This window comes from Balaenoptera ricei, chromosome 11 (assembly GCF_028023285.1).
Source record: "Balaenoptera ricei isolate mBalRic1 chromosome 11, mBalRic1.hap2, whole genome shotgun sequence".
Lineage (NCBI taxonomy): Eukaryota > Metazoa > Chordata > Mammalia > Artiodactyla > Balaenopteridae > Balaenoptera > Balaenoptera ricei.
Genome location: NC_082649.1, coordinates 68,669,551 through 68,697,086, shown reverse-complemented (window position 1 = coordinate 68,697,086; position 27,536 = coordinate 68,669,551). Strand labels below are relative to the sequence as shown.

Here is a 27,536-nt window from a genome sequence, read left to right as displayed (position 1 = left end):
GCTCCCAGCCCTGGGGCGCGCGTCCCTCACCCCCCCCACCACATCTGGGCTGGCCCTTACAATGAGGGGCTCGCGGTTGATGTCATGCAGGTCCAGGGACAGCACGTAGTCCTTGCTGCCCACATACATGCGGTCATGGTCCTCATCCTTGAGCAGGATTCGGTAATCAGTTGTGTTGAGCAGGAAGTTGAAGAAGTGGGCCGTGCCTGTGGCCTTAAGCTCTGTGGGCAGAGGGCAGAGCAGCAGTGAGGGCTCTTGGAGACCATCCAGCCGTACCCCCTTTGACAGAGGGGGTAGCCCCACCACACGGTCATCTTAAACCTCCAGCTTCCCCTCCAGGGCCTGCTTGGTTCCCTCTCTAGTCCCTGACATTCTGGGAGGAGAAAGTGGGACAGGTGGGCAGGGCAGGGAAGGGGCCACACCCAAAGCTGGGGCCCTGATTCATGGGCAGCCCAGCCAGTCTCTGGGTCTCAATGAAAGGGCAGCGGGCGTGGGCCAGGGTGCATGATGGCATCAAAGACTCTCTGCTCAGGTTGGGGGTTAATGCTCCCATGCTCATGGTGGGGCCAGCTTCCCACAGGGGCCTAAAAGGGTTAATGAGCAGGGGGGTGGGGGGCAGGTGCATCCAGGACAGCTCACAAATGCTGGCACAGGGCCAGGGTGCCCTGTCCTCACCCCAGCTGCCAACAAGACAGAGGGCAAAGCTGGCACACAGCAAGGTCCCCACCTTGTCTGAAGCAGGTTAGCCAGGACACCAGAAAGCCCTGCTGGAGCCAAACTGCCCAACAGACCTTGGGCTTCCCCCAGACCCCACAGGGTTGCTGACGGTGGAATCCTCAGGCCACTCTGAACCATCCAGGAAGTCTTTCCCAGGAAAGAGGCCCTCCCCCTAGTGCTGCAGAGTCCCTGGGGCTGGGGACAGGGTCCAGCTGAGTCCTCAGTTTCCCTTCTGCGTGAGTCTGGCAGCCCTGGCCCTCTCACCCTCAGGTTGCTGGGGGAAAGTCCTCCTTTCTGGGGATGAAAGACAGGAGGAAACTTGGCTAGTGATAGGCCAATGACAGAGGATTCTGGGAAACTTGGTCACCTTCCTCTGGGAGAGGGAGTTCCAAGGGGTCCCCTTGGCAAATCACTCCTCTACCCACCCCCCAGCTAACTTTAGCTCCGCAGGAGAGAAGAGATTGCAATGAGGGTGATGAATATTCACCAGCACAGGAGGCCTGAGACGGCAGCACACAGAAGCGTATGTATGCATGCACATGGCCCAGGTATACACACACGCACATATGTGTCCTACATCAGATGACGCATCCACCAAGGGGAACATACACATCGCATCTCCCTGCCCCACATCAGGTGGGGCGATCAAGGGGGAGGCCTGGAGAGGGAGAATCTGAGCCCTGGGATCTGAGGTCACTGAGAGCCATAGATGCTGCCTGAAGGTGGAACCAGCAGGTGGCCCCATCCCATTAGTCAAGGCCGCTGTCTCTGACTGGCCTGGCTGACCCTGACCCCTGCTGTGTGCTGGAGACCAGGGAATGGAGCTGGAGGGGCTGTGCCTGAGAGCAGCTTTGAATGGGAGCTTCAGGATGTGCTGAGATGGGTGTGTGAGGTGGGCTGGGAGCCAGGGGAGTCCCACAGCAGACCCAGAGCCCACATCTGAGGGCTGGGCAGGGCAAAGGCCTTGCCCTGCCCAGCTCTGACTATGGCAGCAAGAGAATACAGGTGATGACCTTGGCCCACCACTGGGACACAGGGACGCCAAGGGATCAAAGGGCCGATCCCTGCCTGGCTAAAGCCTCATCGGCGGTGCCTCTGAAGTCCTGGGCAGGGCACCCTGGGCACCTGTCCTGCACCTGTTGTTGGGCCACTCGGAGTCCCCCGCCTGGCCACCCGGCCATAGTGACAACAGGAAAGTAAACACTCCCCCCCACCCCGACCCAGGGCCAGGAAGTGGCCAGAGAGGAAGTGGGGCTGCCAGCGGAGCCCCCCCAGGCTGGGACAGCCCGCCAGGGGTTATTTATACCCTGGCTGGGGGCATGGCCTTGACTGTGCCCTTACCCGTCCTGCTGGGCTAGGGGGCATTTGGGGGGCAACGGGGGGACGGGAGGCGAGGCTGAAGTGGGCACCTTCAGACGCAGGCACCTAAGGTGGGGGGAGCTCCAAATATCTAGCCCCAGGGATGCAACCAGCCATAATGCCTACCCTCCCATCCCTGCCTAGCCTTGGGTCCCTATAATCCAGACCCTCCCCCTCTACAGTGCCACGACCCCCAAGTCCAAGTCCCCCTCCCAAGTACAGAGGAGACACCATTCAGCAGATGAGGAAACTGAGACCTACATGAGGAGCAGGAGACCAGCCTTGATCTGACATCCTCCCTCTCAACTCTCCGTGCCCGTGCCCTTTGGTAGAGATGGGAATGGAGGGAGCCTCTCACTTAGTCATCCAGTACCTATTATGTGCAAAGCCCTGTGCTCATTAACATCCAAATTACAGATGAAGGGCACAGAGCAGTGAAGTGACATGTCAGTGTGCATGGAGCGTGATATTCCCACCCAGGTCCATGGCCTTTTGGGCTAAAGGAGAGGCAGGTGCCAGCAGAGCCAGTCCTGGTGGTGGGGACTGCCTGTTGGGAGGGCCAGGGCCGGAAGGTGACTCGTCCTCCATTGACAGGACACATGACTCAGGACCCTCGGGACCCCTCCCAGTGGCCACGGGATATGGCGTCAATGGCTCTGTTGTCACAGGATGTGATGTTTTGGTCTCTGTGGAAACTAAGGCGGGTGTGGGGAGCCCCCATAAGGCTGTGTGGGGTAGGAAATGGGTGGGAGCAAGGGTGAGGAATCTTTGGATCTGGCATGGGCTTCATGACCCCAGTTGCGGTCTCGGAGCACTCATTTCCCTCATGCCAGATTGTAGTAAAGAATTAAAATAAGGGTCCCCATGACAGCCCTGCACCCCCAGCTCCAGACAGGAAGACTGAGGCCCAGGGGAGAGTGGTGCTCACCTTAGGTCACAGGGTGAGAAGTGAAACTGGTGTGCTGCCCCCACCTCCTCACTCTGCCGCAGGGTAGAGGAACAGGGGGCCTTCACTCCTCCAAGAAGCCCGGGTCAGCGCAGATGGTGGTTGAGTAGCCCTGGGCATCCTGCTCTGACACCTGCAGTGTCAGCAGGGCTAGAGCCTACTGGCCCCCAGCCCCACTGAGGAGCAGGGACTTGGGCCAAGGGGACCTGGGGGCCTGAGGGGGCATGGATGTATGTGGGGGAGCTGACACGGACTGAGGTTGCTCCTGTCCTCAGGCCAGTCCCACCTCTGCTCCACTTGCCCCAGGCCCAGCTCAGATAGCAGGAGTGTCGCCCCTCCCCCACCCCCAGGACAATACAGAGGGAGGGGCTGGGGCACAACCAAAGGCTCTGTGGGTGTCAGGGATTCAAGTTTGTATAAGCTTTGACCTTGGGGAGGGAGGGTGGTGTGCCTGAGTGATGCTCCAGGGAAGAGCTCCCCACCCCCATGCCCTCATCCAGGCTGGGCACAGGTTGGGTGGGGTGACATCCGGGAAGGCTTTTCCCGTCATGGGGAAGGAAGAGCCTTTTCTGGCATCAGACACCTCATTTCCGCAGTCGTTTCCAGCCTCTAGCACTCTCCCATGGCCATTAGACACTTGGGGTCCTGGCCCAGAACGGCCTGGCAAAAGTCCAGAGGCAGGAATTTTCTCAGTGTATAGGAGGCTTAATCCTGGGGGTCTCTGTTTCCTCCTCTCTGGGAAGCAGCTGATGATGCCTTACTTTAAAGGAGGTGGTGGGCGAGGACAGCACTGAGGAGGCGTGTCTGCAGCCCTCACCCGAAGACCCCGAGTGGGCGGCCCCCGACCCCTGCTGCCCGTCTCTAGGACACCAGGTCTGTTGCCAGTGAGGCAGGGGCTGCTGCAAAAGGGGGGTCTTGGATCAGAGATGGGTACCCCGCCCCCTTGGTTACAGCCCTACAAAGCAGCAGGCCCTGACTGACAGTGTCACCTCTCTGGGCTGTGCTTGGGTACTGGGAGGTGATAGACAGGTCCCGGCAGCTCAGCCCTGACCTCTGACTTCATGTGGGCTGGTCCAGCCTTAATCCCTAAGATGAAGAGAAATGAGGCTGGGGGTGAAGGGTGGGGGTGCTGGCCAGGGTCTCTGGTCAGTACTTTATCCCCCTGCCCTTCTGAGGAGGGAAACTGAGGTGGATAAGGAGATGGTAGCAGTGGCAGCAGCAGGAATGGCAGGGTCCCTCCTGGACACCCCCGTGGGCTCTAGGGAGGGTTGGCCCCCAGCCCCTTTACCACTCCCTCAAGCTGTGAGGGGCCCCAGAGGAAGGCCCAGGGGCAGGGCTGACCCACTGGCTCCTGGCCTAATCCTCTTTTAATGAGCGGCCAGCCGGAAGGCCTCAGCCCCTGGCCACAGCCTTGCAACCCTGGAGCCCCAGCCAGGCGAGCTGGGGGCAGGGCCTCCCTAAAGCCTTTGCATGCACCTTTCTCCCTGCTCAGCACACCCACCTCACTCATACCTCAATGCCAAGACTCCAACCCTGGCCAGGCCAATCCAGGGCCCCAGCATCTGCCTTGACATACCAGGGTGACATCTGCCTTGTGCTCCCATGGACCCTCTCCTAGGCATTTACCATTTGTTCAGGTCCAGGTCCCACATGGGGCTGGGCAGGAGAGGCTGTCACCTTTGATTCAGGGGCTGGCTCTCCCAGTCCCACCTCCCACCACACCCCTAGGGATGTTCTAGATGGGAACCCCTAGAAGCCAGACCCAGGGTTTTGCCTGGGGTTTAAGCTGCCTCCTCCCTGGGGGGTAGGCTTCAGGTTCCTCTGGCCCCAAGCCCCTCAAAATCTGTCCTCTTCAATCCCATCTCTGGATCAGGCTGTCCAGATTGGAGACCCAGAAGCCTCCCTAGGAGCCATCCATACTCGCCCCTCTTCCCCCTAGGCAGGTGAGCCAGGTCAGTGCCAAAAAAGCCAATTACAGCCGCCCTCACCCAATTAGCAACTAATTATGGCCTCATAGTCCATTCAACATAATTAACATGTAAATGACTCCACGTGTTTATATTCAATAACGGCTCTGATTGAATTTAATTTAAAAGTCTGAACTGGGGACCCAGTTACCGTATTTCATCACTTAGAGCTGCCACTTCCTGGGAATGTCAGCTCCTCTAGGGGAGAGGGACCCAAGGCCAGAGTGAATGGTGGAGGGGCAGGTGCCAAGACACTGGCCCAGCGCTGGAGAGGGTGGAGATGGTTGTAGTCCCTGCCACCCTGACATGCCTATCCCAGGGGTGCGGGGAGGTGGTGAGGTCAGAAGAGCCCCCAGTGGGACCCGCAAGATGGGAAATCCTCTGGAACAAGGGGCCCCTTCTTAAGGGCTACTGTAAACATCGCAGCTGTTCAGTAAACACCAAGCTGGAGCCGAGCTGGAGCAGCCCAGCTGGGCTAAGCTCTGCTGCAGGCTTCCCTCCCATTTTGGGGGCTAAGGGCTGGGGGTTGGGGGTTGGGGCCTGGGGCCTGGGACCGGCAGGCCTAGGCATGCTGTTCCCACGCCCGTTCCGCCCCAGCGCCCACCTGCTCCGCCCAGGAGAAGACAGGCTGGGGGCACAGCTCATCCTGACCCGGGAAAAAGCCAGGTGGGAAGGGGCAGCAGAGTCACTCCCTGGCACACACACCTGGTGGAGAGCAAAGGTTCTACACCTCTCCCCACTAAGGATGTCCAGTGACTTTCGACCATTGTGTCCCAGCAGGTAGGGAGCCCTCCAGCCTCGGTGCCTCCATTGATCCCTGCCCACCCCCAGGACCACATGGTGCCTGACTGTTCTAGGTCTGGGCTGGTGGCTCAGGGGGTCAGGATGTCCTACCTGGACCCGAATGGCGTGCACGGCTGCCTAGGAGGACACCTTTGCGCATCTGCAGGCCAGGCAAAGTTCAGAGCTCTTGCCCAGCTTGGAAAAGACACAGTGTGGTCAAGGAGGCTGGTGTGAAGGGGCAAGGCGGTCCCTGAGCCTGGGGTGGGAGGAGGGGGCCTGGGCCAGGCAAGCAGCTCACACTGGAATGTGCCCCAAGAAGTGGGAAGGGGGTGGGAAGAGGGGCTGGTCCTGAGGGGAGGGTGGCACCAATCCATTTCTCAGGTGGGCAGAGTGGATCAGAGCCTCCAGTTCCACAGGCCTCGGGGGCCCACCCCTCCTCCCACATTCCAGACCTGGCCCGGAAACTCCTCACTCCTTCCTCCACCACCTCCTCCTCCCTGTGACTGCAAAAGACAACAAACTCTCCATGGCTCATTTACTCTGATAAATCAACCAGACGGACAGGCCAGGATGGGACCAACAGGCTGGTGGGTGTCAAGACCCTCCCCCTGCCCTGGGCCCAGCCCCCATCTCTGCCCTCCTCAGACTCCTGGGGTCCCTGCAGCCCCTTCACATCACCTACCCAGAGATTCCCAGGATGTCCCAGACAGTCTTCGCGCTCCCCCCCAATATTCAGATGGGGAAACTGAGGCACCGCACAGACAGATGTGTGCTCAGGGTCAGCCTTGAGGGATGTGGTGAGGCTGTCTCAGGACTCCAGGCATGACTTAGCTGGTCGCCAGTCCAGAAAGGCAGCGAGTACTCCACACAGGCCTGGTGCTAGGACTGGAGGGTGCTAAGCAAAATGACAGCGTGAGCAGCCTTGAGCAGAGGAGCCTGGAGTGCCACCCATTCCACCTCAGGTGCTGCAGGAGCCCAGGAGGCCCCCACATTCTAGCTGTTGCTCTGCAGTTGTAGTGCAGGACCGACAGGAGCCACCCAGGCTGGTGGACCAGCAGGTCCACACAGTGGACTCTGCCCCTGGAAGGAAATGAGGGCATCAGCACTGAGCCCTAAATGGGAAGAAACAAGGCTCTTGGCTGGGTGCAGAGACCTTAGAGGAAAGAGCATGTCCGGGTAGGAAGCCACGGAGGGGTCATGGTAGTGATGGGAGGAGATGCAGACAAGGGGGGATCAGGGGAAGGAAGGAAGGAAGAAGACTGGGGGAAGGGGGGTGGAGCCGAGGCCTCACGCCCCAAAGGCCTCCTGGTCCCTGGAGGGGCCTGCTGCTTCGGGGTTGTCCCTGCCCTGCAGAGATATAGCAGATAGGCAATACTTGCCAGCAGCCCCAGTGAGAATGCCACAGGTCAGCCTAGCTGAGTCTCACTCCGCCACTGGCTGGCCTCCTGGAACCTAGGCCAGCAGCCACCGCCCAGACCCCATTCTTTGCCGGGTCAGGATCAGTAAGCAACCCCAGGAGGCCTCCACCCTCTCCCAGGGGCTGCTCAGCAGCCTGGGGGGCGGGGGCCTGCAGGCCTGCCAAGCTCAGGCACCCACGTGAGCTGGGCTTTGGATTCAGATCGGAGCCTTCTGGCACCCAGGCCTCTGGCAAAGGCCCTCTTGCTATTTCTAAGAAAAATGCAGCAGGAATCTTCTCTGCTTCTCCAAAGCTCCAAGGGCTCCCTTGAGGCAGGGCTCAGATTCCCAGAACAGTGCCAGGTCAGGCCAAGAAAACATACTCTCGGGCCAGTTGCGTAGATGCCCAAGTGACAACCCAGGTCTGGTCACCCCTAGCACAAGCTGTAGGAGCTAGAACAGTGCAGGGCCGGGTGGTGGGTGGGGGTGGGTTGCGGGCTGTGTCACTAAAGCTGATCGTGGGCCCCAACCAGACTGGGACACTCATCTCCGGGAGAGCCCCCTCCATGGCATCCCTTCCCCAAATGCATTATCTTTTCCCAGCATGTATTTGGTACCTCTGCCATGAAAAAAAGAGCTCAAAAACAACACGGAGAAAGTGCAAACTCTATATCCTAGCACCAGGAGCAAGACTCCATGTAGCATCTTGCCCTTTCCCCAGTTGCTGCACCCCACACACCCCGCCTCCGCTCCTGCTCTTCCCGCTCCCGAAATCTCCCTTCCCCTGTTTGTGATGTAGCCTCCTCCACAAATCCTGTCCAGATGCCCATGGTAGGAATCCTCCTCCTCCTGACCCCACTCTACCCACAGGGCTCAGGGTCCCTCTTGCAGTCCTTTCCAAACACCACCTGCTTTACCAAAGGTTAGAAATCTAGAGGGAGAGGTAAGGCAGTGCGGACTCCTTGGGCACTCCCAGGATCAGCCCTCAGCCCTCTGAGGGTGCCTGCCACCCTCAGAGTAGCTCTTAGTTTCTGAGACTTGCTTCGCCAGAGCCATAACTGTATTCACAAAAAGTTAATGCACAAAACACAATGAAGTCAACACCATTTTTGTCCCCATTTTACAGATGAGGCAGCAAGGACACAGAGGGACTTCACTACGCAAGGTCTACCCATGGCCAGGACGCAAGCTAGGCAGCTTGAGACCTCAGGATGCTGCTTCCATGGGGCCACTGCCATCCCTACCTTACATGGAGAAACCGGGGGTGGGAGAGCCTAAGCTGCTTGTCTAAGATCACACAGCTGACAAGGTAGGATAGAGGTTTGCCTGCCTTCAGGGCCAGCTCTCTCAACCACCACAGCACCACCTCTTCATTCTACCAAATTAAGTGTCCCACTGCCTGCCCTGGGGGAGGAGCTGGAGGTCTCCCAGGCGTCAGAGGCCAAGTACCCACGGCTCTGAAGACACCCTCTGGGCTCCACACCGCCTCTGGAGAGGTCACAGGGTTGGAGGTGCACACACACAGGTGCAGACAGCCAGGAGCCCACTCTGAGGCTGCCACCTCCCAAGCCACAGGGTGAAAGATGCCTTTATGGGCCAGGATGAGATTTTTATCTTGGTGGTTTCTCTTTAAATTCTTTACGATTACGAAGCAGTGGGGGCTGCCAAGGAACATGATTTACTCCTTGAGCATGCACCAGCTCCTCACTCCGTGCCAAGGGAAGCTGGAGCCAGGGAGGGAGGGGTGGGCGTCGTGCCAGGGAACCAGAGACAAGGCCTGTGCTGCGGAGGCCCAGCCAGTGGCGGTCCCATCTGAAGCTTGGCTGGACCTGGAAGGACCACAGCTGAGAGCCTCAGGTCCTGGCCTGGCTGACCCAGGCTGGGCCTCAGGCAGGCTCTCGGCAAGCACAAGGACCTGCCCGGCTCGCTCCGAGGGCTGATCCCTGGCCAGCTGAGGGGCAGCCAACCAGCACCCAGGACCTCCCAACTCCCAAAGCGGCCATTTCCAAGTCCCCTCTCAGGAGTGAGGCGGCTCCCATTTCCAGGAAAACTGAGATCCCAAACGCAGGGATCTCAGCTCAAGTTCATGCTTTGGGTCTTCCTTCCTCCCTCAACAGGCTCATCCTGGAATACCCACGCCTCCCCAGTTTGCTAGCTCCAAGTCCCCCTGTAGCTGTCAAAGCCACCTACCCAGCTCCCTGGTACCACCCCTGGCCTCCAAGCTCCTGGGCCTTCTCACCTGTCCCTTGCAATCTGAAGCTCCAAGCCTGTTTGGCTGGCCAGGGAGCCCCCCTGGTGGGCAAGGGAGGGTCCTTAAGCTCCCCAGCCCCGCCCCTCACACCGTGCAGTCAGGCCAGCTAAGTAAATGGACTGTGACCCTTCCTAACCTCCAATCTCCTCATTTCCTAATAAGGAGACCTGGCGACTTTGGTTCTCGAATGCCACACACAAACGATGTAAGTGGTGGCACTGTTATGGGCCTAATAGTCCCAGAGGCTCAGGAGCTGGGCTGAGGAGGGCTGGTGGGCAGTGACCAGCACCAACCCGTTCACCCTCCACCTGCAAAACGTCCTTCCCAAAGAGCAAGCCAGATACGCCCAGACTCTTGAGAAGGTTGAACCCCAGGGCTGCTCTGGTCATAGAAGCCCTTTCCTCTCCTGGGCCCTGGTTTTCCTTCTCCGAAGGGAGAGAGCTTCCTAGAGGACTCTGATCAGTGGAGGGGCTGGGGTGATGGACAACTGTATTCATAGGAAATAAGCAAACCCAAGTGCTGTTTCTCCAGTGGTACAGAGCACAAGAAGCCTGACCAGTGCGAACCCAGCCCTTTCCTTGGGAAGTGAGGCTGGGTAGGCTAAAGCCGGCACTGCAGGGTCCTGGAGCTCGAGCTCGAGCTCGAGCCCGAGCCCGAGCCCGAGCCCGAGCCTGAGCCCGAGCCCGAGCCCATGGGAGAGGGCTGTGCCTGCATTCCCAGCCTGCCCTCCACCCCCAGTCCTGGGACAGGTTCAGACATCAGGCAGAGCCAGGCTCCATCTTAGTCCTGCTCCTGAGTGACCCGGGAAAGCCTCTGGGTCTGATTCCTCACAGGATACCCAGGGAGTCCCCTTCCCCAGGCCTTGGAGGGACTACCACTTGGTTATCATCATGGGTACCTATTGTTATTTCTATTATTTTCATCTTTCCTGACCTCCCCTGGCAAGGTGACCTTCCATTCCATCTCCTTACTCCGGCCTCAGTTTCCCCAGTAGCCCAGCCACCTCATGTCATCACAAGATCGCTTTCCCCCTCCAAACACCTCTTGGCCTCAAGTCCTGGCCAAAGCCAGCCCAGGCAGCAGCAGTGTATTGTGGGGGTGGCTTCCTGAGAAAAAGTAAACATTCCCCAAGCTAAACAAAGGACCTGGCAGGGCCCTCACACCTCCCTCTGCAGTGGGAGGTGGTACCCCAGGGCTTGGACCATCTCAGGGTGGGGGAAGGGAGAGTTTTTTTTCTCCCAGACTTGGCCAGTGACTCTGGGGTTAAGGGGACTCCAGGCCCAGGAAAGGATAGGTGGTGAAAAGAGGGTCCTGCTGCCCAGGCTCTCTAGTTCTAAGCATCCATGAGCTCTCAAAGAATACCTCTCCTGCTCCTGAAAATCTTCCTCACTTGACCCCTCATTTCTGCATGACCTTGGCTGTGCTGCTGATGGAAGCTCAGGAGATGGCCCATAGGAGTCTCCCCACTCTGACTGAACCCTGGGCCCCTTCTCCCTTATACCCTCTCTCAGCTTTAGGCCTGGCTGAGGTGCCCAGGCGGATGGGCAGGCAGCAAGCCCAAGCCTGGCCCAGTTCCTGCCTTTGTTCCTTTATCTGCCCTGGGCAGCGTGGCCCCTCATACCAGAACCTCCGGCTTAGAGGGTCTGGCCCGACTAGGCCGGAACTAGCACCTCCCAACTGCAGCGGGACCCAGGCAAGGGAGGGGATGTGCCTAGACTGAGGGAGGCCCTGAGGCCTAGTATGGCAGCTGCTATATCCATCCAAGGCACAGATGGAGAAACTGAGGCATTAAGCCACAGTGACCACCAGGGTTCCCAAGAGCAGCCCTCTCTGTGCTCCTCTTGTATATCCAGGAGAAGAAGCTCCTCCCAGCCCTGGCCACAGCCAGGCCAGGGCCCAGGTTCTGTAGGTGTTGGTCTCTATTCTCACTCCACAAATGATCAGTGAGGGCCTACTCCTCACTGAGGGCCGCATCGTATGCATGAGCTGCCTGAGACCATCCAGCACGAGGGGGGAGAGGGGTGCACAGGGCCTGGTGCACAGTAAGTGCTGAGCTCCCAGGAGGCACCAGCCAGCTGGGTGTCCATTGTCTTTTCAGCCACTTTGTCTGTGAGCACCCCCATCTTGTTCACTGCACAGTCCCCAGTGCTCAGCACAGGGCCTGGCACATGGCAGGTACTCAAGAATCTGCTAAACTAAGTGACAGCTAAGCATAAAAGTAGGACAGGAGATCAAGTAGGAAACAGAAAGGTCCTTCAGGACAGGGAAACCTGCCCGTGCAAAAGCACAGAGGCCTGGGGATGGGGTGGCCCCAGGCAGCCTACAGCCCCACCCCAGGCTGCCACAAGAGTCAGCGCCACAGGCTGGCTGCCAGTGAGTTGGGCTTTTAGTCACTGTGGGTGTCAGCTTCAGAGCTAATTGAGGGGGAATCGACCTGACCGATGTGGGCTTCAGGCGTCGGCAAGACCAGAGCACCAGCACTATTTCTGGCCTCTCCTCTGCCTCCTGCCTGACCGTGGCCCTGCCCTTGCCTGAGCCTCGGTTTCTCTCTCTGGAAAAAAGGAACAAAAGCCTTTGCCCCTTTGCCCCTGCAGGTCCAAGAAGGTTTAAAGGAAGTGTACAGAGACCCTCCCAATATCTTGTTTCTCCTGCTTCCTCTCATGGGTCTCCAGGGTGATGACAAAAGTGATACCCAGAGTGGATGCCTTGGTTCCAAGATCCCAGGGGTACGGAAACCAAGTCACCCTCCCTGCCCCTGTGGGGGGAGGGGATGCTCTATTCTCCCTGCTGGCACCCTGGGCTTGGAATGGGGTGAGAGGGGGACCAGGCCCCTTCAATATTTATTAATCAGCTCCGAGGATTTCCACCAGGAAAGGGTAGAGATATCAGCAGAATAAGTATCTCACCTTCTTAGGCCTAGGAGAGGAGTTGTTTTTTACAACCCAAACCAATCAACTCTTCTGCCCATTTCTCAGGCCCTGTGCAGGATTCCTTCCAGGCACATCCTCAGAAATTCACTCCCCACTCCCCCATCAAGTTGCACGGGTAATATAGGGCCAGGAGAGGGGCTCTGCTGGGGGACATGGGAACATGGTGAGGTGGGGGCTGGGCCTCAGCCAAGCCTGAGGAAGGAAAGGTTGGCCCAGCCTTTCACCCTTATAAGTGCACCCGGGAATCTGGTCAGCCAGGGCTGAGTCGGCCCCACCCAGGGCAGGCACCTGGACCAAGTGACCCTGGGCCAGAGGAGGGCCAAGGCTGAGAACTCAGCAGTGACCCCAGGTTCCCCAAGCATGGCTGCTGTCCCTTATCCCAGGCCGAGAGTAGACTCTTGGATCATGCACACCTTCGAGGAGGTGGCTAGTGAGTGAGCCATCGGTACGCCTGGATAGTATGTGTGGCACACATGTTCACCTGCCTAGTGGGTTAACTGCAAAGGTGATGGAGCTGGAGGACTAGCATCTCATTCTGCAGACCCCAACTCATCATTAAAACGTTCCAGTGACTTCAAGCAAAGTGCTCACTGGGGATCTCAGACCTGTAACGACAGCACGTGCTCTCCCTGAACTCACCGGGTGGCCTAGCCTCTAGTCACAGCCAAGAGCCCCCTCCCCAATTCCTGGGAACCCCTCCCACATGGAGACCCATAGGAAGGTTCCTCAAGCACCCAGAGCCCAGCAGAGCAGGTCCTGCTCCTCTAGCTTTCGGAGGCCTCAATGTCTGCCCGATTGTCTCACCAGGCAGGGCAGGACCAGTGGCAGGGAAGGGCTTCTGCAAACACAAGTTTGAAAGGCATGACACCTCTGTCACCCCAGTTATCACACAGAGGGAGATGCTCTGCAGTCCCAAACCCAGAGGCCACACATTCTGGCTCTAGAAGCGGCCTGGGGACTTCCCTGGCGGTCTAGTGGTTGAGACTCCACGCTTCCACTGCAGGTTCGATCCCTGGTCAGGGAACTGAGATCCCTCATGCCATGCAGCCAAAAAACAAAAAACAAAAAAAAGCAGCAGCCAGACTCAGGACCCTTCTCCAAATATCTAAGTAGTCCAGTCTCCAGCCTTTCCCAGCAAGTCACCACCTCCTTTGTCGCCCCCAACACACCCAGTGTGACCCATGTGGCTGCACAATTTGTCCTTTTTTGCTCTGACCTCTCCTCTCTCTCCTGTGCAACAGGGCCAAGTGCTCTGGACAGAGGAGTATGCTGGGGAACAGCAAGGCAGCCTCTTACCTTTAAATGAGAGCCGGACCCGAGGCGTGGCCAGGAGGTAGTCCTGGGTTGGGGTGGCTGGCCAGGCCCCAGTCAGTAGGGAAGCCCAGAGGAGGAGGCCAGCGACAGGCATTGTGGGAGGGGCCTAGGGCCCAGGAATCAGGCAGCCAGCTAGACACCTGGGAGGGGGAGCAAGATTGCAATGTGTGAGGCAGAGTGGGGTACCCTGCCCTACCAACATTTCCCTGTGTAATTCTGCCCAGGTGCCTCAGTTTCCCTATCTGAATAAATAGGGCGATGGGTGTCTCCTTACTCACACCCTCAGACTGGGGCCATGAATGCCTCAGTGTGAAAACCTCATATTCTTTCTTGTCCCTAACAATGGGTCTGAAGACCAAGCCACTGAGTGCAGCCTAGGGTCACCAGGACTAATAGGGGCCATGGGAGACTCAAACCCTCCCCGCATCACAGCTTCCTGACTTCCATTCACAGCGCTCAGCTCAAGCAGGTGATCTTACAGCCCTCTCTAGTTCCCCTGCATCCACCCCCAACCAAATGGGCTGTTCCTTCCCTCTCCCACTTCAAGGAATGAGGGAAGAGATGGGTCCAGTCCTGCTGGCTCCAGCCAAATCTCTCCTTCTAGTATAGGGAAATCTGAACCTGATTATTGGGGTTGGGAGCATGAGGGAGTGGAGGATGAGTGAGACACACATAGATGGCCTAGAGTGAGAGAGAGACAGCAGCCAGAAAAGGAGAGGCAAAGAACAGTAGGGTCTACTTTTACTGAAATCACAGCAGGAGGGATCCAGGTCAGACATACAGAAGGACTTCCTGCCAGGAAAATTTCCAGCTCTGCCTACAGAGGGCAAAGAAGGGGAGTGAGGACGGCCAGCAGGCCTGGGGCAGGGTCTGAGCCAGCCTCAGTATCCCCTGCAGAACTCCCATACCCCAAGCAGGCCCAAGTTTCCATACAATGTTTTTCAAATATTGTCTCCCCAGGCAGACTGGCTGTTGGGTAAACGCAGCCCAGCACCAGTTGTCTGAACATATTGCTCCCTCCAGGCGAAAACCAGTGCCAACTTCCCAACCGCGCCCCCCCCACCCAGATGCACTGGGGGTGGGGGCACCAAGAATGACAATGTGAGCCCCACCCCCCAGATCTGTCTGGCCTACTTCCTTCTCCCATGGGAGACAGGACCCCAGGCCCACTTCTAGGACCCTGAGGTGGGGGTGGGGTGTAAGAGGTATCGTGGCCTGTTAATCCCCTGCACTGGCTAACACAAACTGAGGCAAGGCCCAGGCTCCACATCTGACTGTCCAGCCCCACTCGACAGACCCTGATGCCCTCCCTAGCCCACCTCCCCCGAGACCTTGCCTCTCCTGCCAAGCAAACCACTGGTGGTTCCTCAGACAGGAAGTGCAGCTTCAGGCTGACTGACCCATTCCCCATGTGGTGCCCTCTGTGGGAAAACCCTCTCCTGAGTGCCTGACACACCTCTCATGTTCCTTCAAAATCCCCCATCACAGGTGCTCCCTCCTAGGGAGGATGGCTGAAGGAGGGAGGGGAGAATCAGAACCAGCCCTTCCCCCAGTCTGCTGGGGCACAAAGCTGGTGCTGACTGAATGGCAGGCCCTGATGAGGCAGGCAGGTGGGAGAAAGGGCTGTGCAGCTACCAGCACCCTGGGGTGCACCTGAGAGGCCCCCACTAACAGTTGTGGATATACACACGTCCACACTTACATGCCCGCACTCGTCCTTACAAGCATATGTTTGTTCAAGAACTTGACCTGCTAGTGGGGTGGGGCTCAAGGAAGCTGGGAGACACTGTCCTGGCTTGGGGAGGACAAGATGCAGGCTGGGTCCCTTAGAGAGATTTGATCCTATGTATCAGGGGGCTCAGGGTGACTCGCCTCCCGTCCTCCCTGTGACCTCATTTCTCCTACAGCCATTTTCATGGTGACAAGGTCAGGGTTACCAAGGACAGTGTTGGAGTCCCCCAGGGTGTCCAGAAACGTGGAGGGCTTTGCTCCACTGGGCCCCTACAGGGACCTCCCACAATGCTTTGGCCCTTTAAAAGGGTGAATGGGGGATGTTCAAATCTGTTGGGGCCTCAGGCCCAAGTCTAGGCCCCCTCCTTGGCAGCCTGGGGGATGGAGGGGAGAAGGACAGGGAAGGAAAAAGAGGAAGAGAAGAACAGAGAGAGGAAAGGGGAGGGCATTTCCACAGTTGCTTCCCCTCTGCCAGCCCCTAGATGCATTCCACTCAGCCCCAGCCCCAGAGAAGCCCCCAGTCTGGCCCAGCCCAGGTGGGTGGACAGAGAAGGAACAGCCACCGCCACCTGGGAGCCCACCAGGAGGAGAGCAGAGAAGGAAGGAAAGAAGGCTGGCGGGAGGGAGCAACGGAGGGAGGCAGGCGGGAGGGAGGAGGAGAGAGGGAGGAGAGAGGGAGGGACGGAGGAGAGACGTTCGAACAAAGAACCGAGGAGCTGGGGCTGGCAAGGGGTGCAGGGAAGGGGCGGCCAGACGAGGGGGTCTGGAGGCACCTGGGGGCGGGGCAGGGGGCTAGGAGGTCGAATTGTCCAGACTGATCCAGACTTCTCAGGCTTGGGGGGGTTGTGGGGGACAGCCTGCCTCAGGGAAGGAACGTTGGCTCCTCCAAGCTGAGAACTGCCTGGATGGAAGGGAGGCAGGAGCAAGGGCTGCGGGGGAACATGGTGAAGAAATTATTAACAGCACCCCATCCCCCACCTAGCTGCTCTCATACTACCCCCCAGCAGGCCAGAGCTCCTTCCTGACTCCTTGGCTTCCCCCTCCCCCAACACCCTATGGACCAGGAAGCAGAGACACACCAGCATAGCTAGGATTGAACCCCCCCCCCCTTTCATGGCCAGGGTTTCCCAGTCAAGGTCACCTGGGCTTGGCTCCATCTTCCCCCTCAAGGTATTCCTGGAGCGGCAGGGGGCTGAGGCTGGGTTCCTGGCCTTCTCTCCCCAACCCCCTGCACTTCTGGGCCTGGCTCCTTCAGAACTGAGGGGCAGCAGGGGTAGGCGTGCCCAGTGTCCTCACCTTCCAGGACACCTTACCCCAAGGGTCCAGGCACACTCCCTATGCAGCCTGGGAAAAGGCTCCAGCTCCATCCAACTCCCTGGACTGGAATGAGCCTACCAACCTCTGGGTGCAGTTTCCCTGTATCTCCAACTAGGACAGGGGCTTCTGGGAGACAATCTGGATGAATTCAGGAGGACAGGAACCCCCAACCTCCAGAGCGGACACATCGGTGCCTTCAGTTCCCCCCCCACTCCCCCAGGTGTTCATGGGCTAGTGTTCACAACACAGTTATCTCAAGAATTAGAAGTTATTTATCCAGCCAGGCCTCCAGCCCTACCTCCAGCTGACCCCTCCTGCCAGTCCTGCCTCATTCCTGGGCCACCTTGACACTCTCTGGTCCCACCTGCTCTAAGCAAGTCCACCTAGCTCCTAGTGTCCCCTGCCCACTTCACCACTGGGGCTCCAGCCTGCCCAGATGGGGGGCTTGACTGCAGGCTCTCCCAGCTCACTTACTCCCCACATACAGCAGGGCCCCTAATCCAAGCAAGACTCCCTGCTGGAAAGCAAACCCAAACTAGTAGCGGGGGTCAGGGGGCTGGCACAGAGCTGGGAGAAAAGCCTTGGGGCTGGCAGTCCTGCCCTCCTGATCTTGGAGACCCTCCACGTGGGGGCTGCCAGTATAGCGCTTCCCTTCCAGCAGACGATCCCCAGATCCGGACACTGAGGCAGGGCAGGCGTACCTACTGGGGAAGAACGCTGCCTGAGGCGTTAGTGGGAGAGCTCAGCCAGGAGAAGGGGCATGAGGCCTCCCGCTCCAGGAACAAGGTGGTGGAGGTGTATGGGAGCACCCACCCACCCACCCAGAACCTTTCGCAGAAAAAGTTGCTTTGCACACTTGTGACCCCGCAGGCCACATCCTCCACATCTCCACATCGCTTCGATGCTGAGGGTCGGGGCAGTCCGGCCAGGTATAGGCACCCACTCCAGTCTGGTCAACCCTGCGTCCGCGGGAAGCCCCCTGACTCTCTGAGCCCCAAGCCCCGGACACTTCCGCAGAGTTGCAGTGCCGCGGGTCCCAGAGGGATCGCGGGGTGGCCCGGCTGCCTGACCGCTCCCTCCCGGTTCCCGCCGCACTCACCTCTTCCACGGCGGCGGGGCCTGGGCTCCCGAGCAGCGGCGGCGGCGGCAGCAGAGCCGCTCCCGGTTGAGCCGGTCCGCGCTAGCGGCCCCCCGGGGCCATGGCCCTGCCCGCGCCCTCTCGCCGCTGTGCCTGAGCTCGGGTCGGGGCCGCGGCCCCGGCTTAACGGGTTCTGCGGGCTTCGGGCGCGTCAGCAGTCGAGGCCCCGGGCCCCATCCCGGGCCATGGGAAGGCTCAGGGGCGCTCGGGGCCGCCTCCCCCCGGGTGGGCTGCGGGCGCCCCCTGGCCGGCGCGCCGAGGGCGCATTCCCCGGAGCGGGGCGCGGGCGACGGCGCGCGCTGGGCTTCGGGGAGCTGCGCTCGGCTTGGCTCGGTGGCGCTGTGCTCGCCTGGTCTCTGGACTGGGGCCGGCCGGCCGCGCTGGGCTGCGCTCGGGGCTCACCGCACCGCGGCCGTTCGCTCGCTCGCTTGCTTGCTCTGGTCTCGCGGCCGCCGGCGGGACGGGGCGCTCGGAGCCGCGCGGGGAGCGCCGGCAATTGGCCGCCCGTGGGCGACATTTGCATAGCGCGGCCCCGCCCCGCCCGCCCCGCCCGGCCCCACCCCCAGGGCGGGACCCGCCCGGCCGCCGTCCCGCCTCCTCTCCACCTGTCCACGGGCTGGGCTCGGTGCTCCCAGGCGGTGGGGCAGCCTGCGCCCAGGGAGGCTAATCTGCTCCCGGCACCCCCGCCCTGGCTTCGCAGGCAGGGCCCCCGCCCCGCCCTGGCTTTGTCTCTCCGTGGATACACCGCGCACATCGCGCCTGGTGTTTACCCGGGCACTCAACTCCCTGGCGGGAAGGGCAGGCGCGCCCGGGAGCAACGAGCCTGCGCTCACCTGCACACCCCCTGCCGTGTCCCTCCTTCCCACTCGCTGCCCGCCACGCCTGGCCCGGCGTGAGACCCGCAGCTCAGGGCCCGGGACTGCCCGGGCCGCTCAGCAGGTGGCAGTGCAGCCCCTGGGACGGCTGGCACGGTGGGACCTGCCCGCCGCCTCCAGCCCAAGCCAGGTCACCCTTACAGCTCCGTTCAATCGCTCTAGAGCTCCCTGAGACCCCCTCAGCAGCCAGTCCTATTTCAAGCCAGTAGCCCCACGGATCCACCCCCTTACAGTTCCATACCCCAGAGAAGCCGGATAGGGGTTCCTAAAAGGGACATTTGCTTTCAAATGGCCTCCTGATGAACTGAGGGCCCTGCAACTGATCCGAGGAAGGGACCCTCCACCCAACCTAACCTAACTCCCCTCCACCCAACCTAACCCAACTCCCAAGGCCGTAGCCTCACCAGCCAGGACCACAGCCTCAGCCCGGCCCCATGCACTTTGCCAAGGTCCCAGTGGGCATAGGCCCTCTTTGTCCTCCTTCTCCTCCCTCTTCTCCTATTCCCTCCCCTTCCTCCTCCTCTCTCCTTTCTATCCTCTCTCCTCCTCGCCCTCCCCTCCTCTTCCCCCTCTTTCCTCCCCCTATTTTTCCTTGTCTGCTTCCTCCTTCTCTCCTTTCTCCTCCTCTCCTCCTCTTCCTCTACACTCCTCCTTTCTCTCTTCCTCCTCTTGTTCCCCCTCTCCTCTCTCTTCCTTCTCCCTCTTCTCTTCCTGGCTAACAAGACACCCCCCAAGACATCTCTCACTCTGACCTATTGGCTGGTTGACTGCAAATGTAGGTTGGGGTGGGATGTTAGGGATCCTGCTGAGGGTCTCCTGATCCGGACTTGGACTTGGAGTGCTGGCGCACATGCTCCAAGCAGAGGCTGGTCACTGGATCTAAGGAAACACCAGCCTGCGCGTTTTTTTTGTTTTTTGGCCGCACCGTGTGGCATGCGGGATCTTAGTTCCCTGACCAGGGATTGAACCCTTGCCCCCTGCATTGGGAGTGCAGAGTCTTAACCACTGGACCACCAGGGAAGTCCCTTTGCTTCTTTATTTTTGGCCGCAGCCTGCAGTAATGGTGGCTGCAGTGACAGTGCCTGCATGTCTCTCGCTGTCATGTCTCATTTAAAAACACTGTGTCGGGACTTCCCTGGTGGTGCAGTGGCTAAGAATCCGCCTGCCAATGCAGGAGACACGGGTTCGATCCCTGGTCTGGGAAGATCCCACATGCCGCAGAGCAACTAAGCCCATGTGCCACAACCACTGAGCCTGCGCTCTAGAGCCCGCGAGCCACAACTACTGAGCCCACGTGCTGCAACTACTGTAGCCTGCGCACCTGGAGCCCGTGCTCCACAACAAGAGAAGCCACCACAATGAGAAGCCCGCGCACCACAACGAAGAGTAGCCCCAGCTTGCTACACCTAGAGAAAGCCCATGCGCAACAACGAAGACCCAACGCTGCCAAAAAATTGAAAAAATAAAAAAATAAAAATAAGATCACTCTGTCAGTCATTCCTCCTCATCCCCACTCCTCTGTACCAGGGTCACCCCTGAGGTCACCACCACTGCACCACCATTACCAGTGCAGCATATGACACCATCACTGTGGTTTCCAAAGCCATCAATTCCAACACCACCCCACAGCCTCCCTGGCCTCCTCATAGCCTGGCCTCCTCTGTCACCACCACCAGCATGATCATTATCCTGCTCACTAAAGCAGAACTGTGAGGACTTGCCAAAGACAACTTCAGGGTTCTGGGTTAGGAAGGAAAGAGACTCAATTGATTCGTCCATGGAGCACCTCTCAGACACACAGATTAGGCCCAGCACACAGAGGTCTTTGGTGGCAGGGGGGTGGGAGGAAGGGGACAAGGAGAGGGAGGAGAGCTAGAGCTGGGCTTGGCTACACACAGTGGAGTGATGCCACTTCTCTTCTAATCAGTGTGAGAAGGCTGAGTAATCAATAGAAATCAAAACAATTTTATTATTGCCACAGTGAATCCACAATGCCCCCTCGCCCTGTGTGTGTCATGCTGGGATGAGCATTTTGTATCACTATATGTCATTTTATATATAATATGTATCATTGGAGGAATACTGTAGAGCCTCCTGTGATTTTGCCTTCAACTGCAGGGGTCCAAAGACCCCTTGAAACCAGCCCCTGATGCGGGGTTGGGAGGCCCTGCATGCCAACAGGGTTTATGGTCTTTTGCCGCCTCCCCAGCACTTCACAATCCCACTGAGAAGCAAGTCCTGCTGTCCCCATTGTACAGATGAGGAAGAGGAGACTGGGAGAAGTGGGGTGAGACCTATAACCACCAGGCTGTGGTGTGGGAAATGTGGCATTTTCAGGAGCTATGGGAAGGCTCCAGGAGGGAAGGGCCAGGCAACAGGGCCCACATGAAGCGAAGGGCCTACAACTCAGACCGGTGCTGGGGGGCTGGCAATGAGTGCTAGAGCCACACGCGGCACTTAGGGAGTTCAGTAAATCTTTATTGAATGAATAAGAGGGCAAATCCCTGCAATATCAGATCCAAGAGGGCGCGTGAGCCAAGAGCCCAGGAGCCAACTCCGTGCCTACTACCTAGCTCCTCTGGACTGGCTGCTCCCACCCGACACTCTCCCTGCCACCCAGAGTCCTTCAGTCTTTCCCTCTAAAAGCCACTCTGCTGTGCTAGCTCCATGTGAGAGCCACCCAGGATGCCCTGTGGGGTCGCCTGAACGGACGTCAGACCAGGCTAACACCTGCCTGGCCTCCATCCCTCCCTCCTCTGCAGACACTTGGACCCCACGCATGCTTCTTTTCCAGCTCCCCCATGACCCACCCTAGTACCAGTCTGGACACGAAAGGTGGTAGGGAGCTCAGAGATGGTTACACCAGGTCAGGTTCGCCCACTGACCCCGCCTCTGGAGCAGCCCCCTTTCCCTTCCCAGATGGGGATAGGCCCTTGGGGTGATATCCTGGCTGTGTAGCCTTGGGCTCATGGCTCAGCTTCCCAGAGCTTCTGAGGTGCCACAAAGCCCAACAATGGGGGTTACAACTGGGAAGGAATTGGCCCCCTTTGTCCCAGCCCCCGCCCTGGATGATGGTGCTGCGGTGGGCAGGAAAGCTTTGAAGGTCTTCTCCCCCAAACACCTCCAGCCCTTCCACCTGGCCCAGACTTTGTTTCTGGCAGTGCTCATGCCTGTTTCGTTTCCTTCTGGCTCTTCCAGCCTGTGCTGCTGGGGACTGAAGTGCAGCCCTGGGCCTCCTGATGCCTGTCTATCCTCTGTCTGTCTACACTATTTGTCTCTATCTGGCCTCCCCTGTGGGGAGAGGGCAGCCTGCTGTACTGGGTAACCTTGAGAGAAAACCTGCCCTCCTGGCCTCTGCATCTGGAAGGCTGGACGAGGAAGGCCTGGGCCTCAGGGACCGGCCATGCCCCCTTGATGAAGGTGGCGACTAAACCAGTGCTCTCTCCTCTGGCCCGGTCTCTGGGGAACCTGTTTCCCGGGCCTAGCAGGCTGAGCAAGCCTCGGCCCGCCCAGCCCCAGCGCTGCTGGCTCAGATTTCCCCGCTTTCTGGTTTTCTCATCTCCTCTGCCCCAGGCGCTGCCTGCTTTCTGGCCCAGCCCCCACCCATCCGGAACTGGATCCCAGAGAGGGGGTGTTGGAAAGGGGGCCCGGGAGGGGGCGCGGGGAGGTGCTCGGCCATACCAGGAAGGGGCGGGCCGTGAGGAGTCACCCACAGCCAGGGTGCAGGATGGGGTTCAGCTCAACCTTCCCCTGCCCAGCCTGGCCCAGGAGCTGGCTCTGAGCCCATCAAAAACTGGAATGACCCGCCTCCCTGGCTGCTCCCCAGAGCTGCCTCTAGGTCTTTTCTGCTGTTGTCCCCTCTACCAGGAATGCTCTTCCCGACTTCAGTGCCAGTGTAAACCCTGTGTTTCCTCTAGCCCAGAGCCCTTGGCCACCTCCTCCACCCCCAAACGCTGTCCCTTTCTGCACAAAGGGCCAGCGTCCCTTCTTGAGGCTGCTTCATCCTCCCTTTCCACACCAGAGCCCTGCAGGCATCCCAAGCCTCTTTGAGGAGCTCTGCCCTCTCTTTCGTCTCTGGGTCTTTGCACATGCTGTTCCCCTGTGCCTGGAATGTCTTTCCTATTTCCTTCTAGATTCTGCAGGCTTCTAGGAAGATATTACCTCCCAGAAAGCCAATCCTAATGGCTGGGTCAGGAGCGTCCTTGGGCCCCTTCGGGTCCTGCATCCCCATCCAGACATTAACAGACCCAGGCCTCTCTGCGTTCTCCTGGCTGGGTCCCACGTAGACCCATCAGCAACTGCTTCTCGTGTGCATTCAGACTGAATAAGAGAGGAAGCCACGGGCTCTGAGTTGCCACATACTCCCTCATCCCATATTTGTATTACTGTGTGTGTGTGTGTTTGTATATGTTGAGGGAGGTGGGGGTCGGGTGGGCCCAAGCTTGGCTGGCTGCCAAGTGACCCATGACCGTCAGCCAGCCTGAGCATATCCTGTTTAGATAGAGGCCAGACAGCCATCCCTCACTCACTTGGGCCTGCCCTGCCCCTGCTGGGTAGCCCAGGTCTTGGGCCTAGAGCTCAAACCTTATCTGCTCCAGAGAGGCCTCCTTACTAAGAACTGGGATGGGGATTTTGCATTTCCTCTGCCCCCACGGTACAGGCCTTTTTTCTGGGTGCCTGGGCCCTGGGTCATTTATGGTTGGGCAGCCCCAGCCACTGGCTAGGCGTGGGGGATGTGGAGCTTGGCTGAAAAGACCTTGGATCTGGAGCCCACCTGGGAGGAACCACCAGCCACTCTTTGGCTTTGCTTAACTCAGTTGGGACAGCCCCATTCTTCCAGCTGCTCATGCCAAAAAGTCTTTGAATAAGCCTGGACTCCCTCTCACATCTACATCTAAACCATCAGTAAATACTTTCAACTTCACCTTCAAAATATGCAAAATATCAGGTGACAACTTCCTACCTTCTCCCTGGCCACCAGCTCTGCAGCCATTGCCTCTGCAGCTTCCACCTCCACAGCCAACCTCGTCTCTCGCCTGACAAGTATGGGAGACTCCTTACTGGGCTCCCAGCTTCTGCTCTTGCCTCCTGCTAGCCAGCCAGGATCCAGAGGGACCCTGTTAAGATGGAAGCCAGGGCATGTCTCTTTCTTATATAAGATTTTTAAAAATATTTATTTTTATTTATTACCATTTATTTTTGGCTGCATTGGGTCTTCATTGTTGCGTGCGGGCTTTCTCTACTTGCGGCGAGCGGGAGCTACTGTTCGTTGTGGTGTGCGGACTTCTCATTGCAGTGGCTTCTCTTGCTGCAGAGCACGGGCTCTAGGCGCGCGGGCTTCAGTAGTTGCAGCGCTCAGGCTCAGTAGTTGCGGCACACGGGCTTAGTTGCTCCGTGGTGTGTGGGATCTTCCCGGACCAGGGATCGAACCCATGTCCCCTGCATTGGCAGGCGATTCTTAACCACTGCCCGACCAGGGAAGCCCCATGTCTCTTTCTTGTCCAAAGTTCTCAGTGGCTCCGACTTCGTTGAGAGTCAAAGCCAAGTCCTTGCAGTGGCTGTCTCCCCAGCCTGTTCCCATCTCTGACTCATGTCCTCCTGTTCTTGGCCACAGCCTCCTCCCTCTTCCTCCCACATGAGGCACTTCAGCCTCAGGGCCCCTGAAATGACTGTTCCCTTTGCCTGGATGCCCTTCCCGTAGGCACCTCTATGACTTCTCCTTCACCTCCTTCAGGTTTTTGCTCAGATAGTACCTTCTCAGTAATATCTACCACCACTGCCCCAGCACTCTTGACTTTCCCTTCCCTTTCTCTCTTTTTCTATACGACATCTTTTGCTTCCTTTTATGCTTGTTATTTATTGTCCATTTCCCTACCCCTGCTAGACTATCAGCATCAAGAGGGCAGGAACTGTTTTGTCTGTTTGCTGCTTCCCCAGCACCCAGAATGGAGACTGGTATATACCAGTCTCACTGAATGAGAGAGGGGCTCAACCCAGGGCCTCTCTGTACTCTGATCAGGGACTGGGAGCTACTTTCTACCCTGGTCTTTGGGCCTCTGCTCACACTCCCTGGAGCTGAGGACAGGGCAGGGATGGGTACCCATGTGCTGTTTCCTCCTCTATGGAAGAGCTGGCCTGAGTAGACAGTGTCTCAAGCTACAGCCCCAGAGACTCAAGGTAGACCCTGCCTTGACTTGAAAGGCAGGGAAGCTCCAGCTGTGAGCCCCCCAGGGGCAGGCATAGTCCCTTAGGCAGAGGTGTGTCTCAGAGCTAGGGGAGACCCAGGCAGCCCCCCAACAAAGCTGACTGCGCCGGGCTCTGATCCTGTGGGGTTTCTGGCTGCCTCCCAGGCCCACATCTGCTGCACACACCCCTTCCATGTGTCTGTGTGGCCACAGTCCTGGGAGAGGGGGGCCCAAGGAGGGTCCTGCAGCCAGGCCTGCAAGCTGGGATCTGGACTTACTTAGTTCCAAATGACTGGGGAATGTCCCTTCCGTGACAGCCGCAGCATGGCCTCCCCTGGTCCCTCATTCCCAGCAGGGAAGTGGGGCCCAGATGAAGGCAGCCCCCCGGAAGGGGGAGGGGCAGGTGGGCAGACTGTGGGTACCCTGCCATCCTGGCCCTCTTCCCTAAGCCTGGCTTCAGGTCTTCCCTGAGGAAGGGCTACAATATGAGGTCACTGTCCATACCCTCAGAGCAGAGATCTAAGGCCAGAGCATCCCATCTGTGTCTCCATCCCCCGTGAGCCAGGAAATGGAGGATTTTGGCCAGCACCATTGCCTATTCCGGGCTGTAAGGCATCTGTGGCACAGCAGCACTGGGACTGGCCAAGGAGGAATGCTCCTTGCAGAGAATCTCTCCTTTACAGCTCATAGCCTCATGCCTTAGGGGAGTGTCGGGTAGCAGGGCTAAAGCCAGGCAGTGGGGAGCTGGGCCTGCCCTGGCCAACCTGGTGTCCTAAGCACTCCATCCAGAATGATGAGCCTCTTTGCTCCATGTATGTGGTTGGCAGGGCAATGACGCCGAGCCCACACTCCCTACCCTGGGATAGGGTGCCATCCTGTCCTGTGAGGGTTTGATTTCCAAACATAATTGGGTAGAGTGGACACCTTGGCCTTACCTGGTCTCTGGACCTGCATCCAGGAATTGGGGGCTCCACTTGTGCTATCTGTGGAGTCTTAGGGAGGATGAGGGCCTCTGGCTCACCTTGGCCAGAACACTACTGTGTACCCATTTCATAGAAGGGAATACTGAGACCTTGAGGAGCAGGGCCTGGGCAACCTTTTCTGGGGATTCCAGACTAGGGCCCCCTTGAATATTGGGGTGTAGCCTCTGATTGAGGAAGGACTAGGACTGGCCTGAGGGTAATGAGGCCAGTATAGTCTGATTTAAGATTTTAAAGGATTCCTCTGGCTCCTAGGGGGCCAGAAAGGAAGCTATGAGCCTCCAAGAGAGAGGGGACAGGGACCTGGCTAGATTACTAGGAATGCTGCTGGGTATCCTCAACTCAGCCAAGGTCCCCTCACCTTTCCCTTGAGCCTATGTATCAGATCTGATCCGGGGTTTGGGAATGGGGAAAGAGGCTTCCTTCCTGGCCTCATATACCCTCCACATGTGGTCTGGCTGGCCAGCCTCCCTGCCCCCTCTCCCCTGAAACAGTGGTTTAAGCTTTAATCCGAGGACAAGTTTCTGCAAAGCTCATGTTTGCTGCCGGAAGGAGCAGGGACCAGCTGAGATGGAGGGATAAGGTGGGAGGGGGATTTGAAGGAAGGGAGGGGGCAGGGAGAGATCAGAAATCCACACTCCACCCTCTGCCCTGCCTGTCTCCTGCTCCTCCAGACTAACTTGGGGGGACCTTGTTCTTGCCACCCAGAGGGATGCATTCATGTGTCCACAGCCTGCCTGCGTACCTACTGTGTGCCGCCTCTATCAGTGACATCAACTCAGCTCACAGGGAAGGGTCTCTGGGACCCCAAGCTGCACCCCTTGGCCAGCCCAGCCCTGGACAGGTCCTGATTCCCCAGGACACTGGTCAGGAGCACAGAGGGGCACTACCTCCTCAAAAGGAGGCCGTTGCCATCCCCCCTCCCCAGTTTCTGGTCTCCTCACAATCCCTGAGGGGAAACTGCGGCCTCCAGCATGCCCCCGCCCCTTGTCCTCTCGTGGAGTACCCCTTTTCCTGTCCTCTAGCCCAAGTTGCCCCAACTTCTTTCCATCCCACTCCTCACTGCAGCCCTCCCACACCACCCTCCACCGCGAGGCCGCCTTCTCCTCACTCTTCTCTCTGTGCACCCAGCCCCTGCCCGGGGCACCCACCACTCTGGACTCACTGCAGCTTCCCCACCAGCTGAGTAGCCCCAACAATCAGCACCTCCCAGCCAAGAATATCTGTACCCCAGCCTGAGAGGGATCTTACCCTTGGGGTAGCCCACATATGTATGGCATCTTGGGCAGCAACTCAAAGCCCTGAGTCAACACCGAGCCTCAGGAAGCCCACATTTCCCAGCCAGGGTCTGGCTGGGCCCAGGCTAGGCTATGGGGCCCCATTCCCCAGGAAGGGGCCAGGCAGGGCTGCTGGGGCCCAGCTTCTGGTTAACATGGCGTCCCTTGCTGCACGTTTAGTCACCCAGAGGGGGGACCCAGTCCTGGGTGTTGGCTTGCTCATGTCTCAGGCTCTGCAGTCTTGGGGACACAAGGGTGTCCAGTCCAGGCCTCCATCATCCTGGGGCCTTCAGTTGGGGAAGGCTTCCTGGAGGAGGAGGTAAGGGCTGAGTTTGGGGTGGGGGCACAAAGCATGAGGCCCCCACCCGCCA

General features: G+C 58.7%; 1 protein-coding gene across 6 annotated transcripts in view; it reads right to left on the bottom strand.

Annotated features, from left to right (window-relative positions):
- Positions 1-18,314, bottom strand: part of SEMA3F (semaphorin 3F) — a 28,666-nt gene extending 10,352 nt beyond the window's left edge. For 3 of the 6 annotated variants that reach the window (XM_059939690.1, XM_059939693.1, XM_059939694.1), the window contains exons 1-3: positions 17,810-18,314; positions 13,645-13,802; positions 61-221 (exon numbers count right to left, since the gene is read on the bottom strand). In XM_059939690.1, the coding sequence (XP_059795673.1) occupies positions 61-221; positions 13,645-13,756 (273 nt within the window). In that variant the 5' untranslated portion in view covers positions 13,757-13,802; positions 17,810-18,314. Of the gene's footprint in view, positions 1-60; positions 222-3,004; positions 5,050-13,644; positions 13,803-16,166; positions 16,317-16,534; positions 16,897-17,809 lie in introns of those variants that run through there. The other 3 variants (XM_059939692.1, XM_059939691.1, XM_059939695.1) reach the window with 3 other exon arrangements.
- Between the last annotated feature and the right edge of the window lie 9,222 nt (positions 18,315-27,536).